General features: G+C 41.7%; 1 protein-coding gene and 1 pseudogene across 2 annotated transcripts; one reads left to right on the top strand and one right to left on the bottom strand.

The window, feature by feature from the left end:
* Positions 1 to 272: 272 nt before the first annotated feature.
* Positions 273 to 13636, top strand: LOC111972841 (zinc finger protein 777-like). 2 transcript variants are annotated; one of them, XM_023999953.2, is made up of 2 exons: positions 273 to 896; positions 10842 to 13636. In XM_023999953.2, the coding sequence occupies exons 1-2, from the start codon at positions 609 to 611 to the stop codon at positions 12330 to 12332; spliced, it is 1779 nt and encodes a 592-aa protein (XP_023855721.1). In that variant the 5' UTR covers positions 273 to 608; the 3' UTR covers positions 12333 to 13636. The 2 variants fall into 2 exon arrangements, with proteins under 2 accessions (XP_023855721.1, XP_023855723.1); XM_023999955.2 differs by lacking the exon at positions 273 to 896 and adding an exon at positions 6866 to 7594.
* Positions 13637 to 13663: 27 nt separating this feature from the next.
* The window catches only part of LOC111973530 (ribosomal protein S6 kinase alpha-3-like), a 27321-nt pseudogene continuing 23384 nt past the window's right edge, over positions 13664 to 17600 (bottom strand).

The raw sequence follows: 17600 nt of genomic DNA, 5'->3' as shown, positions 1-17600 counted from the left end.
TTGAAAATATATGTGTAAATGTAGAATGGGCGAACTTTCTTGGCAATGTGAATGGACCAGACACAGTGGAAACATATATGGAATGTATTTTACTAATATTTTAACATTTTCATACGCTGGAACTGTGTACGTGTTTAGAATAATCAAACCAATCAATTCGATATACATTTTATGTGTTAATACGTTTGAGGAAAATAATATAGCCTCCTAGAGTAAATGGTCGTTCAGTAGAAACACTCCACTACAGTAGGAGGCGACCGTGCGCCTATTCTGTTGCAAAAACATAAGAAGTTGCAACCTCCTAGCTATTTTTGCAATCRATTAATTAGCATTTTAGTACCTGGAAAATATGTTGTACACATATTCACTACTGTTCAAACGGCATAGCCAGATAGAGAGAARGTGTAAAGTCAACGTGAGGATATAAATTATTGACTCAACACTGTAGACAGCTTAGCCACAATGCTAACTTGGTTGTTGTTGCTAACAGTTGGCTAGCAAAAAGAGCAACAATCTGTGTCAGTGGTGACGACAAAATGAGTAGTTAAAAAGTATATCAAATTTGGCTCTGTTTCATGAGAAAATAACTGGCTAAAGAAAAGTGCACAATGGAAATCCATAGATGCATTGTTAGAGGATGCGCCAATAAATCGGACGCAATTATTCATTACAGTTTACCAGAGGAGCCACAGAGACGTCAACAGTGGCTACAGTTTATTAATGAAAGCAACTCAGGAGAGAACATTCCAGTTGTGTCCCGCTTATGTGGCGACCACTTTACAGAAGAGTGCTTCACAAAACTTGATCTCGGTTTCACCACGAGGTTAATATTAAATCTTGACGCAGTCCCAACGATTTATTTCACTGAAAAAACATCGGCGTATCGGCAACACACAGTGAGTAATTTGCGCAAAGAGGCTAGCCTACAACTTTGTAAATGTGTATGTGTTTTATGAAACGTAGCTAATGTAACATTGGATCGCACCTAAACTATTGTGTAGGCTACTGCATCAAATACAGTATTCTACAGGCTAGTAAGTTAATCAAAGACAATCTACTATAGGCTAGTAAAAATACTATAGGCTAGTAAAGCTAATCAAAGACGGTATACTATAAGGCTAGTAAGTTAATCAAAGACGGTATACCTATAGGCTAGTAAGTTAATCAAAGACAGTATACTATAGGCTAGTAAGTTAATCAAAGACGGTAAACTATAGGTAGTATAAGTTATCAAAGACATGAGTATACTATAGGCTGTAAGTTAATCAAAGATAGTATATCTATGGCTAGTTAAGTTAATCAAAGACGGTATACTATAGGCTAGTAAGTTAATCAAAGACAGTATACTATAGGCTAGTAAGTTAATCAAAGATAGTATACTATAGGCTAATAAGTTAGATGCACTCTCAAACTTTTGTATAATTTCAGCCAGTCGTTTTTAAAGTGGTCCCCATAAGCCAAAATTGGCCCCCGTTTTTAGCATACAACGTCATCCATTTGTGTGATATGTTAAGAATTTTGCAATTTGTATGATATATGATTTTTGCAATTAGTGTGATCTGTTACGAATCCAATTAGGGCAATGTGTTACGAATTTGTTGTGCTTAAGATCCCGGAGTGCATCTTTAATCAAGAGAGTATGCTGAAAAGGTTATAGATCTTTTCCATGTAAAGGGACCCATGAGCACCAACATGTGAAGTTCAAAGGATCATGTCAAATGAAAGCTAAGAGTCTCTATATATTTTTTAATTAAAGGCCCCCACCAGAGGGCAAAGCTGACACTATTTCCATGTAATTCCAGACCTATAGCGGAAATTGTCTTTTAGGTTCCATCTCCGAAAGAATGACGCATGTAGCCAGRTTGGCTATGGCTGGATCTGGAGCTGGATTTGTCATAAGCATGTAGAGAACTTTGCCACAGATGGATAGGGGAAACCACTATCTTGGACTTTGCCATCTATTGACATCTTCCATAGATTGCCGCCGCGAATTCTCCATAGAAAGAATAAGATGAAGCTCTGGTAATATGGATAGCCTAACTATTGAACGGTTCGCACTAGACACATTTTTCTACATTGTAATGGGCACGGTGCAACCTTTGGTACGCTCGTGAGGCCATGGTTCTCATAGCTAGGGGAAGTGAAATGACAGGCTACAATGACTTTGCTCATGATGTATGCCGCAAATGATATATAACAACACCTTGAGCGCATCGGACACAAAGCATAATCTTTCACGGGTGCCTTTTCATTATTCACTGAACAAAAATAGAAACGCAACATTTGAAGTGTTGGTCCCATGTTTCATGAGCTGAAATAAAAGTTCCCGGAAATGTTCAATACTCACAAAAATTGTATTTATCTCAAATTTTGAGCACAAATTTGCTTACATCCCTGTTAGTGAGCATTTCTCCTTTGCCAAGATAATCCATCCACCTGACCGGTGTGGAATATCAAGAAGCTGATTAAACAGCATGATATTTACACAGGTGCACCTTGTGCTGTGGACATTAAAAGACCACTCAAATTTGCAGTTTTGTCACAGAACACAATGCCACAGATGTCTCAAGTTTTGAGGGGGCGTGCAATTGGTATACTGAGTGCAGGAATGTCCACCAGAGCTGTTGCCAGAGAATGTAATGTTCATTTCTCTACCATAAGCCACCTCCAACATTGTTTTAGAGAATTTGGCAGTACGTCCAACCGGCCTCACAACCGCAGACCATGTSTAACCACTCCAGCCCAGGACCTCCATATCTGGCTTCTTCACCTGCAACATTGTCTGTGACCAGCCACGCGGACAACTGATGAAACTGTTGGTTTGCACAACCAAAGAATTTCTGCACAAACTGTCAAAAAACGTTTTAGGGAAGCTCATCTGCATGCTCATCATCCTCACCAAAGTCTTGACCTGACTGCAGTTCGGCAACGTAACCGACTTCAGTGGGCAAATGCTCACCTTCGATAGCCACTTGCACGCTGGCGAAGTGTGCTCTTCACTGATGAACCCCGGTTTCAACTATACCCGGGCAGATGTCAGACAGCGTGTATGGCGTTGTGTGGGCGATCGGTTTGCTGATGTCAACGTTGTGAACAGAGTGCCCCATGGTGGGGTTATGGTATGGGCAGACATAAGCTATGGACAATGAAACGCCCTACTTTCTTTTCTTTTTTTACAGGTATCTGTGACAAACAGATGCATATCTGTATTCACAGTCATGTGAAATCCATAGATTAGGGCCTAATGCATTTATTTCAATTGATGGATTTCCTTATAAATCAAAATCAAATTGTATTGGTCACATACACATATTTAGCAGATGTTATTGTGGTGTAGTGAAATGCTTGTGTTTCTAGCTCCAACAGTACAGTAATATCTAACAATACACACATCTAAAAAAWAAAATAACTAACTCAGTCAAATCTTAAGTCAAATCTTTGAAATTGTTGCATGTTGCATTTATATTTTTGTTCAGTGTAAGATAGACACTTGAATTCTAGCTGCATCAGCCAAAGCAGTGGAGTGTGGCCAAAACCATTKATCTTGGGGGAGCGGGGTTCCAAAATGAAATCATATCGCACGCAATTTGACCATTTACCATATTTTTTTTTAGACAGACTAGAGCAAAAATAAGTGAAACTTTAAATTTCCAATTGATTATGATTAGTTGCTGGTGATAAGGTGGGGGTGCAACCTATTTTAATTTGCTCCATGGCTCAGGCAGCCTATTTTAATTTGCTCCATGGCTCAGGCAGCCAGTAAAAAGCTGTCGCCAGAGACAGAAGGGGAAAAGAGACGACCCATTGACTTTTTTTTTTCTGGTTCAATGTAAGTCAATGAGCTAAATAGTGTCTGTGTCTATAGATGGGTTGGTGTCTATAGATGGGTTGGTGTCTATAGATGGGTTGGTGTCTAGATGGGTTGGTGTCTATAGATGGGTTGGTGTCTATAGATGGGTTGGCTGACAACGTCACCAAAACAATGTGCGCGCTTCCATGGGGCAGAAGTCAGCCTGTTGTTGTGATTCCGGATGGCCAGATTGCTAGCAAGAATGACAAGAAACTGCCATATGAGGAATCATAAGTGGCTCGTTTCAGCTTGTTTCATCTTGTTATTGATACCATGTCTTAATTTGAGYTGTTTTGACTGATTTCATGTCAATGCTAATATGTCTAAAATTCGCTAGCTAGCTAACCAACAACTGTAACAATATATTTAAGAGACAACAYGTGGTCATTGTGCAAAGTTATTTATGTTCTCAATAAATGAGAGACGAAATATAGCTTACATGTTGTCAACAATCGAAGCCAACCTCATCTGTTTTGCCCCATGGTTGTGCGTGCATCGTTTCTGTTGCTAAACAACCAACCTGTCTGACCCGGAACTGACCATTTTCTTCAATGGTAAACGGCCTYAGTGAACTACACTACATGACCGAAAGAATGTCGCTACCTGCTCATCGAACATCTCATTCCAAAATRATGGGCATTAATATGGAGTTGGTCCCCCCTTTMCTGCTATAATAGCCTCCACTCTGTTGGGAAGGCTTTCCACAAGATGTTGGAACATTGCTGCAGGGACTTGCTTCCATTCAACCACAAGAGCATTAGTGAGGTCGGCCACTGATGTTGGGCGATTAGGCCTGGCTCAGTCGGAGTTCCAATTCATCCCAAATGTGTTTGATGGGGTTGAGGTCAGGGCTCTGTGCAGGKCAGTCAAGTTCTTCCACACCGATCTCGACAAACCATTTCTGTATGGACCTCGCTTTGTACATGGGGGCATTTTCATGCTGAAATAGGTAAGGCCCTTCCCCAAACTGTTGCCACAAAGTTGGAAGSACAGAATCGTCTAGAATGTCATTGAATGCAGTAGCGCTAAGATTTCACTTCACTGGAACTAAGGGGCCTAGGCCGAAACATAAAAAACAGCCCCAGACCATTATTCCTCCTCCACCAAACTGTACAGTAGGCACTATGCATTGGGGCAGGTAGCCTTCTCCTGGCATCCACCAAACCCAGATTCATCCGTCGGACTGCCAGATGGTGAAGCGTGATTCATCACGCCAGAGAATGAGTTTCCACTGGTCCAATGGTGGCGAGCTTTACACCACTGCAGCAAATGCTTGGCATTGCGCATGGTGATCTTAGGCTTGTGTGTAGCTGCTCGGTCATGGAAACCCATTTCATGAACCTCCCAACAAACAGTTCTTGTGTTGACGTTGCTTCCAGAGGCAGTTTGGAACTTGGTAGTGTTGCAACCAAGGACAGARGATTTTTACGCGCTTCAGCACTCAGGTACTGTTCTGTAAGCTTGTGTGGCCTACCACTTTGCAGTTGAGCCGTTGTTGCTCCTAGACGTTTCCACTTCACAATAACAGCGCTTACAGTTGACCGGGGCAGCTCTAGCAAGGCAGAAATTTGACAAACTGACTTGTTGGAAAGGTGGCATCCTATGACGGTGCCACGTTGAAAGTCTCTGAGCTCTTCAGTAAGGCCATTCTACTGTCAATATTTGTCTATGGAGATTGCATGGCTCAGTGCTCGATTTTATACACCTGTCAGCAACGGGTGTGGCTGAAATAGGCAAATCAATTCATTTGAATGGGTGTCCACATACTTTTGTGTATATAGTGTATCTTCATTTATAAACTGGGTGGTTCGAGCBTTGAATGCTGATTGGCTGACAGCCTGGTATATCAGACCGTATATCAAGGGTATGACTATGTATTTTAACTGCTCTAATTACATTGGTACCCAGTTTATAATATCAATAAGGCACCTCGGGGGTTTGTGGTARATMGSCKATATACCACACCTCCTCCTGCATTTATTGCTTAATTATCCATCATCTTTGCTGTAGCCAAAGGTTATCTATTATATTGCCCAGCTCAGTTGCGACTCAAACTTTGCAGGTGTTTCTGATTAATAAACAATGCCATGCTGGTGGGTTGTATCATTCAAATAAGACCCAGCCCTGAAACGAAACCGAGGCAAAAAATAATTTACACATAATTTCATAGGAAAAGACAAGGCATTGGCATGAATTTGCACGAAGCGTGGAGTTCGGGTTTATCACTTCAAGCCCAACTTAAGTTGTTGTGCAGCATCCTGGGTAAGCTCTGGTCACCGTTTGGTGAAGTAGGCTATGATTCAATGATAAATTAACAGGCACCGCATCGATTATATTCAACGCAGGAGAAGCTAGATAAACTAATAATATCAGCAACCATGTGTAGTTAACTAGTGATTATGTTAAGATTGATTGTTTTTTATAAGATACGTTTAACGCTAGCTAGCACCTTACCGTGACTCCTTGCTGCACTCGCATAACAGGTAGTCAGCCTGCCACGCTGTCTCCTCATGGAGTGCAATGTAATCGGCTGTGATTGGTGTCCAAAAATGCAGATTACCGATTGTTATTAAAAATTGAAATCGGCCCCAATTAATCGGCCATTCCGATTAATCGGTCGACCTCTAGTCCCAAGTGAGAGAGTGTTCAGTGAGGTGGGGATCATTTATGATAAGTGGAGGAGCAGACTGACAGGGGAACATGCAGACAAGCTCTGCTTTCTGCACTACAACCTTAAACTTCTTACCTGGGAATATTGAAGACTCATGTTAAAAGAAACCACCAGKTTTCATATGTTCTCATGTTCTGAGCAAGGAACTTAAACGTTAGCCTTTTTACATGGCACATATTGCACTTTTACTTTCTTCTCCAACACTTTGTTTTTGCATTATTTAAACCAAATTGAACATGTTTCATTATTTATTTGAGGCTAAATTGATTTTATTGATGTATTATATTAAGTTAAAATAAGTGTTCATTCAGTATTGTTGTAATTGTCATTATTACAAATAAATAAAGATTTTTTTTTAAATCGGCAGATTAATCGGTATCGGCTTTTTATGGTCCTCCAATAATCGGTATCGGCGTTGAAAAATCATAGTCGGTCGACCTCTACTTGGGACCGAAGAAGGTGGGGGACAGAAACTTCTTTGCCAGTGGAGCGAGTGATTGAAGTCTGTCCTCATTCTGCTTCCACCACTCCAAAGACAAGGTGCTCTTTCTGTCAATGACAGGCTCTGTGAGGTAACGCTCCAACTCAATTTAAAAACTGCGCTGGACTACAGCCCTGCCCTCTTGGCTTCCAAGGATTCTAGCGTAGAGGCTGTCCATCAGACTGGGTGGCTGATCTACTTGGACTCTTTGCACCTGGATCTGGGTCCTCCTCTTCACTAGTCCATTCTGCTGTGGCTCTGGGATTTGGTTTCCTTAGTAGGTCAGACTCCTCCTTCAGCCACTCTTTTGTATTTCTCTAGTGCTGTCTCTGAGCTGAAGGCCTAGCTCTTGTAACGTGGATCCAGGACAGTTGCCAGCACCAGGCACTTTTGTCTCCTCGYCCTCGGAGCACCGCCTTGTCAGACTGTCCAACATGGTCTTCCGTAAAATGTTGATGCCTTGAGTAGAAGAATCCTCCTGCTGCAGCATAAGCTTCAGCACCGACACACTGGGGATGATGCATGCTGCTGTAGAGTTGGAGTGGCTCATCTCCAGTGTCACCTCCTCCATAGGTGCCAGAGTCTCAATTAGGTTAGTGACAATGTCCCACTGTGCAGCAGACAAACTGCTGATGTATCTGTATTCACCTGCATACACATTCAGTGTACGCCTCTGTTCAAACATCCTCTGCAACATGTGTAATGTTGAGTTCCAGCGAGTTTGAACTTCTTGGATGATGCTGTGTTTGGGAAGGCCAAACTCTTCCTGAATGGCTCTCAGCCTCTGTTTGGCCAGTAAAGAGTGGTCAAAGTGAGTTGCACAGCATCATCTCTGCTTTTCTCTGCATCTCTGCTTTTCTCTGCCATCTGTAAAATTAATATAATTGTACACACACAGTCACAGCTCTCTGAAGTGACAAGGATACTGAAGTGTCTGCTTAGGAGASACTTACTCTCAACTGTTTGAATAATAAAACTAGAGTTTAAGTTACCTGTGATGAATGTTGAAAACAACAATTGTAAATTCTATATGCAGGAAATCCTATTTTAATAATGGCCATGGTAATAATTGACTACCAAAGTGTGAGTCATAATTCCCATGACACCTTCCAGCAAAATCTGAAAAGCGGTTCCTTCATTAATTTATTTATTCCATAGGCTGTTTTTAGATTCACTTCAAATAAGGTCTGTGTTTCGTTTAGTCTTATAACACCTTGCCAATTTGATAACTGTGTAGATATCCATTCATGTTAGCAMGCAATATTAACTAGGGAAATTGTGTCACTTCTCTTGCGTTCAGTGCAGGTAACTCTGATCAATATTGGCTAAATATAGGCAAAKATWTATTTTTTTTGTAGAGTGGATTTATGAAAATATGTTGACAAACGTTACCTTATTCTAACGAGATTTACATGAGTATCAAAAAGCTGAGGCGGTTTAAGCCTGCATGAAACACAGACCTTATTTGAAGTAGATCAAGACATTCTCTATGGAAGACATGAACGGTAAAATAACAAAGAAACCCCTTTCATGTTCAGCCGCAAGTTATTATAGGAATTATGACCTGTTAACCATTTCTCTCGATACCATTTGTATTTCATTTATCTTTGACTATTGGATGTTCTTATAGGCACTTTAGTATTGCCAGCCTAATCTCTGGGGTTGATAGGCTTGAAGTCATATAAACAGTGCTGTGCTTCAAGCATTGCTAAAAGCTGCTGGCAAATGCAGTAAAGTACTGTTTGAATGAATGCTTACGAGCCTGTTGCTGCCTACCACCGCTCAGAATGCTCTATCAAATATCAAATCATAGACTTAATTATAATATAATAAACACACAGAAATAAGAGCCTTTGGTCATTAATATGGTTAAATRCGGTAACTATCATTGCGAACCGTTCTGTATTTTATCGAATGGGTGGCAAACCTAAGTCTAAATATTGCTGTTACATTGCACAACCTTCAATGTTATGTCATTATGTAAAATTCTGGCAAATTAATTACGTTCTTTGTTAGGAAGAAATGGTCTTCACACAGTTCTCAACGAGCCAGGCAGCCCAAACTGCTGCATATACCCTGACTCTGCTTGCACTGAACGCAAGAGAAGTGACACAATTTCCCTAGTTAATATTGCCTGCTAACATGAATTTCTTTTAACTAAATATGCAGGTTTAAAAATATATACTTCTTTGTATTGATTTTAAGAAAGACATTGATGTTAATGGTTAGACACATTTGTGCAACGATTGTGCTTTTTCGAGAATGCGCTTATGTTAAATCATCACCCGTTTGGCGAAGTTGAAGTAAGCTGTGATTCAATGATAAATTAACAGGCACCGCATTGATTATATAACGCAGGACAAGCTAGTTAACCTAGTAATATCATCAACCATGTGTAGTTAACTAGTGATTATGTGAAGATTGATTGTTTTTATAAGATAAGTTTAATGCTAGCAACTTACCTTGGCTCCTTGCAGCCACAAGGTCCTTTTGATGCTGCACTCGCATAACAGGTGGTTAGCCTGCCACGCAGTCTCCTCGTGGATTGCAATGTTATCGGCCATAACCGGCGTCCAAAAAGGTCAATTACCGATTTTGTTATGAACTTGAAATCGGCCCTAATTAATCGGCCATCCAGATTAATCGGTCGACCTCTACTTTCTACTGGTGTGGGCTTTAAGACATATTTACATTTTTCAACCATTTATCATCCCAACATTTTTTGTATTAAGCAAAGGCTTTGATTTCTGGTCAAACAGATGGAAAAGAGGTCTTAGAAAACATCTGCAAGAAAAAGTCTTAAAAGGTATTAGAAATACATAAAAATACAATAATGTTAACGTAAAGACCGTTGCCAACTAATATTAACACTTGACGAAATGTTGCCTTGTGTAAGTTTAAGAAACATTGCTCTGTGCCTTGAAATTCCWTTWAAAAAAATCCACATACTGTATCTTTAAGATATTTTCTAATTTCTCTCCCTCATGAGGGAGGATAGTGAAAGTTCACAGAAGTAACAAGTAAAGGTAGACCTATCAATTAGTTTGTGTTTTTACTGAAATCAATTTTGTTTAGGAATTTTTTTATTGATTAGAACTTGAAATCTGTTACCAAATCAGTAACGGAATTTCAGATAAATCAGTAACGGAATTTCAGCAATTGAATTGGCTACAATGGGAAATCGTAGTAGTCACAAACGACAGTTGGGTTCACAAATTTGGACAGTAGAGTACAGTAAAGAAAAGTAGAGTATTGTACAGTACACAGTAGAGCACACTAAATTTGAGTACACTAATGTACTGTACTCTAGAGTGCTGTACTTTGTCTGTACAAACTTGTGAAACAAACATCTGTGACTGGTTCAGATTTGGTCTGGTCCAGGCAGTTTTTGGAAAATGTGMACACACAAAAAAACAGATTTTACCAAAATGATTTTTTACCAAACTTGGCATCTGCACAGTTCTTGTAAAAATCAGTGTACTTCTTTAAAAGTAGTGCTTGTGCATAGTTTTATGATTTGTTAAACTTTTGAAATCAATGGGTTTTTGTGTGGCATACATTTTAAGTGAACAATTAAAGTTTCAGCCCTATAGTAAAGAAGATGGCGGCGCAATGCTTTAAACATTTGCCGCCAATTAAGTAGTTCATGTCTTTCACCTATCCCACTCCACACCACCAACAAAACCATATTTTTTGTTCTTATGGWATTTTTTTGTTCTTAAACTTTATGGCTATCTAAAATGTGTCTTCCAGGCCTAGCCTACAGTTTCTTAAACCAAGTGTAGCCCAAACACTGTAACTTAAATTTAATAACTAAACACTTCTTGTTCATCTCACAGGTGTCCGCTGAGAGTGCAAAGGGGACTGGGGTGTTGGAAGTAAAAAAGACTGGCATCAAGGAGGAGCCAGTGGACAGAGAGGTGGACTCGCAGGTGAATCGCTCAAACAATTCGTTGGGCTCAATCAAGAAGTTGTTTAGTTCAATCAAAGAGGAAAATGTTGGGGAGGACGCAAGCATTGCAGGGAGCTATGACCAGATTAGAGTGGTGAAAATAGGAGACTCACACACAGGAGAAAGGAAGAAAGAGGGAGGAGAGTATGGGATGGAATACTCACACTCTCACCAAGATGAAGGAGAGGAAGGAGGCTGTGATGCCATGGTAACAGAGATTCACAGGGAAGAGAGGATGAAGGGAAAGGGCAGAATGAAAGAATGGATGATGGAGAAAATGAATGTGACGGCGCATGAGGTGGAGGTGTTTGTGATAGAAAACTCAAAACCAGAGGAGGAGGAATGGAGAGAATATGTGTTGGAGGAGGAGGAAGAGGAGGAGGAGGAGGGATGGAGGATAGAGGAGAGGGGAGAGGGCAGGATGGAAGGGATGTGGGTGAAAAAAGGGAGACGGAAAAAGCTCCCGGGGCCGCAGTGGTGGAGATGGGAGCAAGAGAGGAAGAAAACAGAGGAAGATGAGTGGAAGATGATTGCAGAGAGGGCGAGGGAGGAAGAGCGGGAGAGACAGAAAGGTCAGACTGTGGAGGAAGAAGAGAAGAAGCGAAAGAAGAAGAGGGTGGCAGGGTTCCGCTGCCCACAGTGCAGCAACACCTTCCAGTCCCGAAGTGAGTTAATGGAGCACAAGACCGGCTGCTGCAATGATGCAAAATACACCTGCCCAGTGCCACTCTGCCCCAAACACTACACAACTAAGAGGTCCCTGAGGACTCACATCCGCTTCCACCGTGTAAATGATGACAAGAAGAAGAAGAAGGCATTGGAGACTATCCAGAAAGCCCAGGGAGCCCAGGAGCAGAAGATGAAGGCCTATGATGCTTACCTGAAAGCCCAGAAAGCCCAGGAAGCGCGGGAGCAGCAGAAAAAGGCTTATGATGCTTACCTGACAGCCCAGGTGCAGCAGAATCAATACCAACCCAGCCATAAGAAGAAATTCTTCTGCCCACTCTGTAACATATACCACAGAAACCAAACTAGCCTGGACAAGCACTCTCGTTGCCATACCAGTGTTCACAAGTTGACGTTCCGCTGCTCCTTCTGCTCCCTGGAGATCCTGCGAAAGTACACGACGAAAAAGCACTATGACTTGGAACACCCGGGCAGGGTCCCACACTGTGAGGAGTGTGGAAAAACCTTTAACTCGATCGACAGCTTCCTAAAACATCAGGTTAGACACTTGTCCGTGACACCCTACTACTGTTATGAGTGTCGCATCTACCAGCTGACCCAGAGGGGCCTCACTGCCCACCTGAGAAACCACTCTCTCAGACGCAACCAGGAGCAGCTAGACCAGCAGTCTGGGGAAACTCAAAAAACCTGATAAAACAATGAATCATAGTACAGCCCCTCTACACAACAACCCTGCCTCTCTACAAGATAACCACGCCCATCTACAAGACATCAAAGAAGAAGAACTTATAACCATAGAAATAGAATCTCAATCTGTGCTTTAACCCCTTTTTGTCCCATAACCATACCCCTCCATCTGACATGAAAAACTGACCAGGGAACTTTATCAGTGACTATTTCTGTACAGGAGAACACTGAGACTGGGATCAAATCCTCTAAATAGATCTAGTACTTGGTTTTTACAGGAGATGAACTGTTTTATCGATACAGACCGAATAGGAGAAATTACAGTAGTAGCAGAATCAACAACCTCTGCATCATCAAAACATTTGCTTTGTGAGAAGGTGTTAAAGTTCACAGTTAGCCATTATGTAAATGCCAGCTGAAAAGTACCAGTGGCCTGGCTTTGGCCCCAGGTGGGAGCAGGCCCGCCGGAGCCAGCCCAGTGAGACACGGGTACCAGCTCACGTAGATGGAAACTGAAAAGACTGAGCCATATGTACAGTATTTGTTTGTCACTGCTACCTTGAAGGCCAGGTGTCTTTAAAATGTTGTAAGCCCTTTATAAGCCCCATAATATCCTATATGYTGTGCATTTAGCCTTCTATCCATAATCTGTCATTCATATAGAGAGAATTCAGTTTAATCTTTTGTATTCTATACATTTAGATCTATAGAGTTGTCTTACACAACATTACCTGTAAGTATCTTTACGTAAAATGTGATAGTCACACATTTATAAAATGTAATTTAGTGCTTCTGAGTTAATGTTGGTGTTGAGATTATAGAGTATATTATTAGACCATTCCTGATCCTTTGAGGTTTAATCKATTTTTCCTTCTGGTTCTGCACTTTTCTCTTTATCTGCACTTGTTTATTTCCTACAGTACTCCAGGGTGAGTAGTACAGCACTATGGGTAGGTTTAGTGGGTGCAACATAGCCATAGAAATGTTTTGTATAGAACAAATACTTTGTTAAACATATGGGATGTCTGTCATGTAGAATAGGGTATAGTGTCAACTCTATTACATTTCTATCTGCAACACTCTGAATGTTTCACCTCACTGAATACACCCCATGTATACAGTAGGAACTCTCTGGTCCAATAGGAAGCCAAGTGAACTTTCTCTGGCCAATAGAGATGAACCCGAATGACACTGTAGCCCTGCCCAACAAGGAGCCCTTTGATGTCGACTGGTTCCATTACTGAATGTCTGATGCTTTGTTCTCTACACTATTGACATGCTCTCTGAATAAAAKGCCTTTCTATGGTATTTACTGGTCAGTGAAAAACACAGTCGTGTACTGAAGGCCTGTTTTATTATGTTCAATACAAAGTCCTACTGTGACTCCACTGAGATACAAAACCAGAGAGAGGAGACGGTAGCAGCAGGATGGATGGAAGGACACTGTATCTCCACAGGGACAGAGGAAAGAGACTGGGACACAAAAGGCTGGTTTCCCAGACATAGATTGTGCCTAGTCTTGGACAGATTCTCCATTGAAATTGCTTTTAAGTCCAGGACAAGGTGCAATCTGTGTCAAGGAAACCGTCCCAAAGAGAGAAGCAATGCATCTCATCTACTCTCAAAACAACATACAAACTGCTCAAACACACAACCTTACAGCTAAGCACTTAATAACAGTCAATCAGAAACTGAAAGACTGTGTGTGTTACAACACATCCAGAAGAGCAGAGGGAGAGAAATCGAATAGGTAGAAGTTCACTACTGATCCAGAATCAGATCATTAGTTCAATAATACCGCTACAAGTCATTGATAGCTACAGTTTTCTTCATTCTATTAGACAGACAGCACTTTAAAGGGATTGACAAGAAGTCAGCATGTGCCAGCGGGCCCAGACAGTAACATACTGGATTACTTCCACAACTGTCATATCATTCCAGACAGTAACATACTGGATTATGTCCCCAACTGTCATATCATTCCAGACAGCAGGTTAAATTCATCAGAAAATATCATGTCCGTTCTATCCACATATTTCTACATCCAAGGGCCTCTCCCACCCCCACCTGTGTGCTTACATGACTTAGTTAATGGATTTCTAAAATGCATTGTATTTCATCTCCTAGAACCCTGAGGTGCTGTACTAGTACAGTATTGACAGTTCAGTGCCAGACTCAGTCTCTTCACAGCTTCATCCATTCAAATGCTCCTTGGGACCAGGAAATACAGTGTCCTCTGGGATTATTGGGAAATCAAACCATGACCATGAGGTTAAAGTGCAGACTGTCACCTTATTTTGAGGGTATTMTCATCCCTATCGGGTGAACCGTTTAGAAATTACAGTACTTTTGGTACATAGTACCCCCCCTACACACAAACACATTTTAGGGGACCAAAAGTATTGGGACAAATTCACTTGTGTCTATTAAAGCAGTCAAAGTGTAGTATTTGGTCCCATATTCCTAGCACGCAATGACTACATCAAGCTTGTGACTACACATTTGTTGGATACATTTGTTGTTTGTTTTGGTTGTGTTTCAGATTATTTTGTGCCCAATATAAATTAATGGTAAAGAATATATTGGGTCATTTTGAAGTCACTTTTATTGTAAATAAGAATAGAACATGCTAACCTCTCACCATTACAATAACAGGGGAGGTTAGCATTTTTATGCATGCTAACCTCCCCTGTTATTGTAATGGTGAGAGGTTAGCATGTCTTGTGGGTATGATATTTGTGCATCTGTGACTTTCTCACTCATCATTATTCACGAGTAATTCCTGATTATCCGTAATCATGGTAGCATCCACATTAATGTAGAAGTGTTCAGAAACATTCTATTCTTATTTACAATAAAAGTGACTCCAAAATGACACACTACATTATTTAACATTATTTTCTATTGGGCACAAAATAATCTGAAACACAACCAAAACAAACAGCAAATGCATCCAACAAATTTGTAGAGTCACAACCTTGATGTAGGCGTGCTATGAATATGGGACCAAATACTTAACTTTTGACTACTTAAAAAATACACACAAGTGAATTTGTCTCAATAGAAAAAGGCTATAATTTCTAAACGGTTCACCTGGATAAGGATGAAGATGCTCTCAAATGAAAGCTGACAGTCTCCCTTTAACCTCAGTCATTGTTTGATTTTAAATCCAAACTTACTGAGTATAGAGCCAATAGAAGACAAAATAATAATTACAGAGGGCACTGTATAAGGCAGCAACATGCACACTGGGCAAGCCACAGACTCGTTGCCCAGCTAACCACCGCTTAACACTGGTCCAGGATAACGTTTACCTTAGTGTCTGTAGAGCTGAGTTGGTGTGGACAGGGTAGGCGGTACCCAGACTGGCCTAACCAAAGCCATGATTGGACCTCATTCCCGTCACTCTGATTGGATGTTGTGGCTGACTGGGAGGAGCTTGTCTCAATATAGAGGGCACGGTCAGTGGAAGTCCCATTTGCTCTCCCTCTGATGACATCACTAGTTTTGTCCCTGTAATGACTCGGTCACTAAAGAGGCTACTTAAGGTTTACACACAGAGCTACAGTTATACAGTTCATCATAAATTGGGTCTTAAATGCATATGCAGGTATCTCTCAAATGTTCCCAGAAGTACATACATACATCTATATACAGCACATTCATGTTCCTGACACGTGTCTCTTGAGTATCTAGAGGCAACGCTGATTGTACAAAGCAAAGACTGGAGAGACGATACAATGTTAGTGGTCACCACCAGCTGTGGTCCAACAGAGCTACAGGCTGTAGTTCTATCTCTCTGGCACCAGGGGTGGAAACCACTGGGTTAGTTCCTAACAGAGAAGGGTCAGGGGGGTCCCAGGTGCATCAGAGTTCTGTCCAGGTCACCTGAGGGACCAGGTCTGCCCGTCTGTCTGAACAGACCTCCAGCAAGGTTATAAGTCCGAGGTGAAAGGTTAAAGGTCAGAGGGCAGTGGATGTGAGTTTCTTCATCCCCCTCCGTTGGGCCAGAGTGGAACATCCCACAGGGTCCAGGACAGGTGGAACGTTCCTGTTGAGGGCAGAGTAGGTTGCTGCCATGGCGCCCTGCACAAATCAAATCAAACTTTATTTGAAGTCATTAAAATATTGCAACACACATCACTGTATATGAAAAAGACAAAATATAGTGGGACAGAGTGTGTTACCTTGACCAGGTGTGGAGCATCCTGTCTGGTGAGTGTGAATTTGGGCAGCTGGTCGCGTTGTGTGACCCAGGGATGACGCAACACCTGGCCAGCCGTCAAACGCTGGTGGGGGTCCACGTGTAACATCTTAGACACCAGCTCCTACAGGTCAGAGGTCAAAAACATATTACAACATTATTATTCCCCATTGAATATCGTGTTTGAATGTTGGTAACATTCCCTTGGCTTCGGTGTGTGTGTACCTTGGCCTCGGCTGAGACAGAATTCCAGTATCCTCCGGTCAGAGAGAACTTCCCGCTACCGATCCGAGCCAGGATCTCCTCTGGAGTGTCCTCTAGACCATTGGCAAATGGAGTGAACCTGGAGAGCAAAGGAAAGGAGAGAAGGGTAAACAATTGCAAATACACAAACAGCCATATTCACACAGATAAAACAGACACAGTCTTACCCTGTCAGCATGGTGTAGAGTAGGACTCCCAGACTCCAGATGTCACAGGCAGCATCATAACCCTGCTTCTTCAACACCTAGACAACACATACTGTATGATTAGTGGATGAGATGGTACACACACATAGAGAACATCAGAGAGAGTGTGTCACGGTACATACCTCTGGAGCTACAAAGTTAGCTGTGTAGCACGGCGTCATCAGCAGGCCATTCTCAGCTCTCAGCTGCTTGGCAAAACCAAAGTCACAGATCCTGATGGACTCAGCGTTCCCACTCTCATCCACATACAGGATATTACTGGGCTTCAGGTCCCTGTGCACCACCTGGTAAATGATCAACCAATCAGTCAATCCCACCCACGTCGACACATTGAATGAGAACTAGGTATGCTGTAAAAAGAAAGTATTGAGGCTCAGAAATGTATCAAAGTCCTTGAACGACACAAACACATAAAACACACTCACCCCCTGTACGTGTAGGTATTCAACAGTCTTGGTGATGGTGTATAGGACAGCACTAGCTTCCCTCTCTGAGAAGAACTTCTGTCTCAGTATCTTATCCAGCAGCTCTCCTCCCTTCATCAGCTCTGTGACCAGATACACTGTCCTGCCGTCATCAAACACCTACAGCAAAGACA

This window comes from Salvelinus sp. IW2-2015, linkage group LG14, assembly GCF_002910315.2.
Source record: "Salvelinus sp. IW2-2015 linkage group LG14, ASM291031v2, whole genome shotgun sequence".
In the NCBI taxonomy this organism is placed as follows: domain Eukaryota; kingdom Metazoa; phylum Chordata; class Actinopteri; order Salmoniformes; family Salmonidae; genus Salvelinus; species Salvelinus sp. IW2-2015.
The sequence above is the reverse complement of the archived record's forward strand: the minus strand, read 5'-3'. Positions and strand labels throughout refer to the sequence as shown.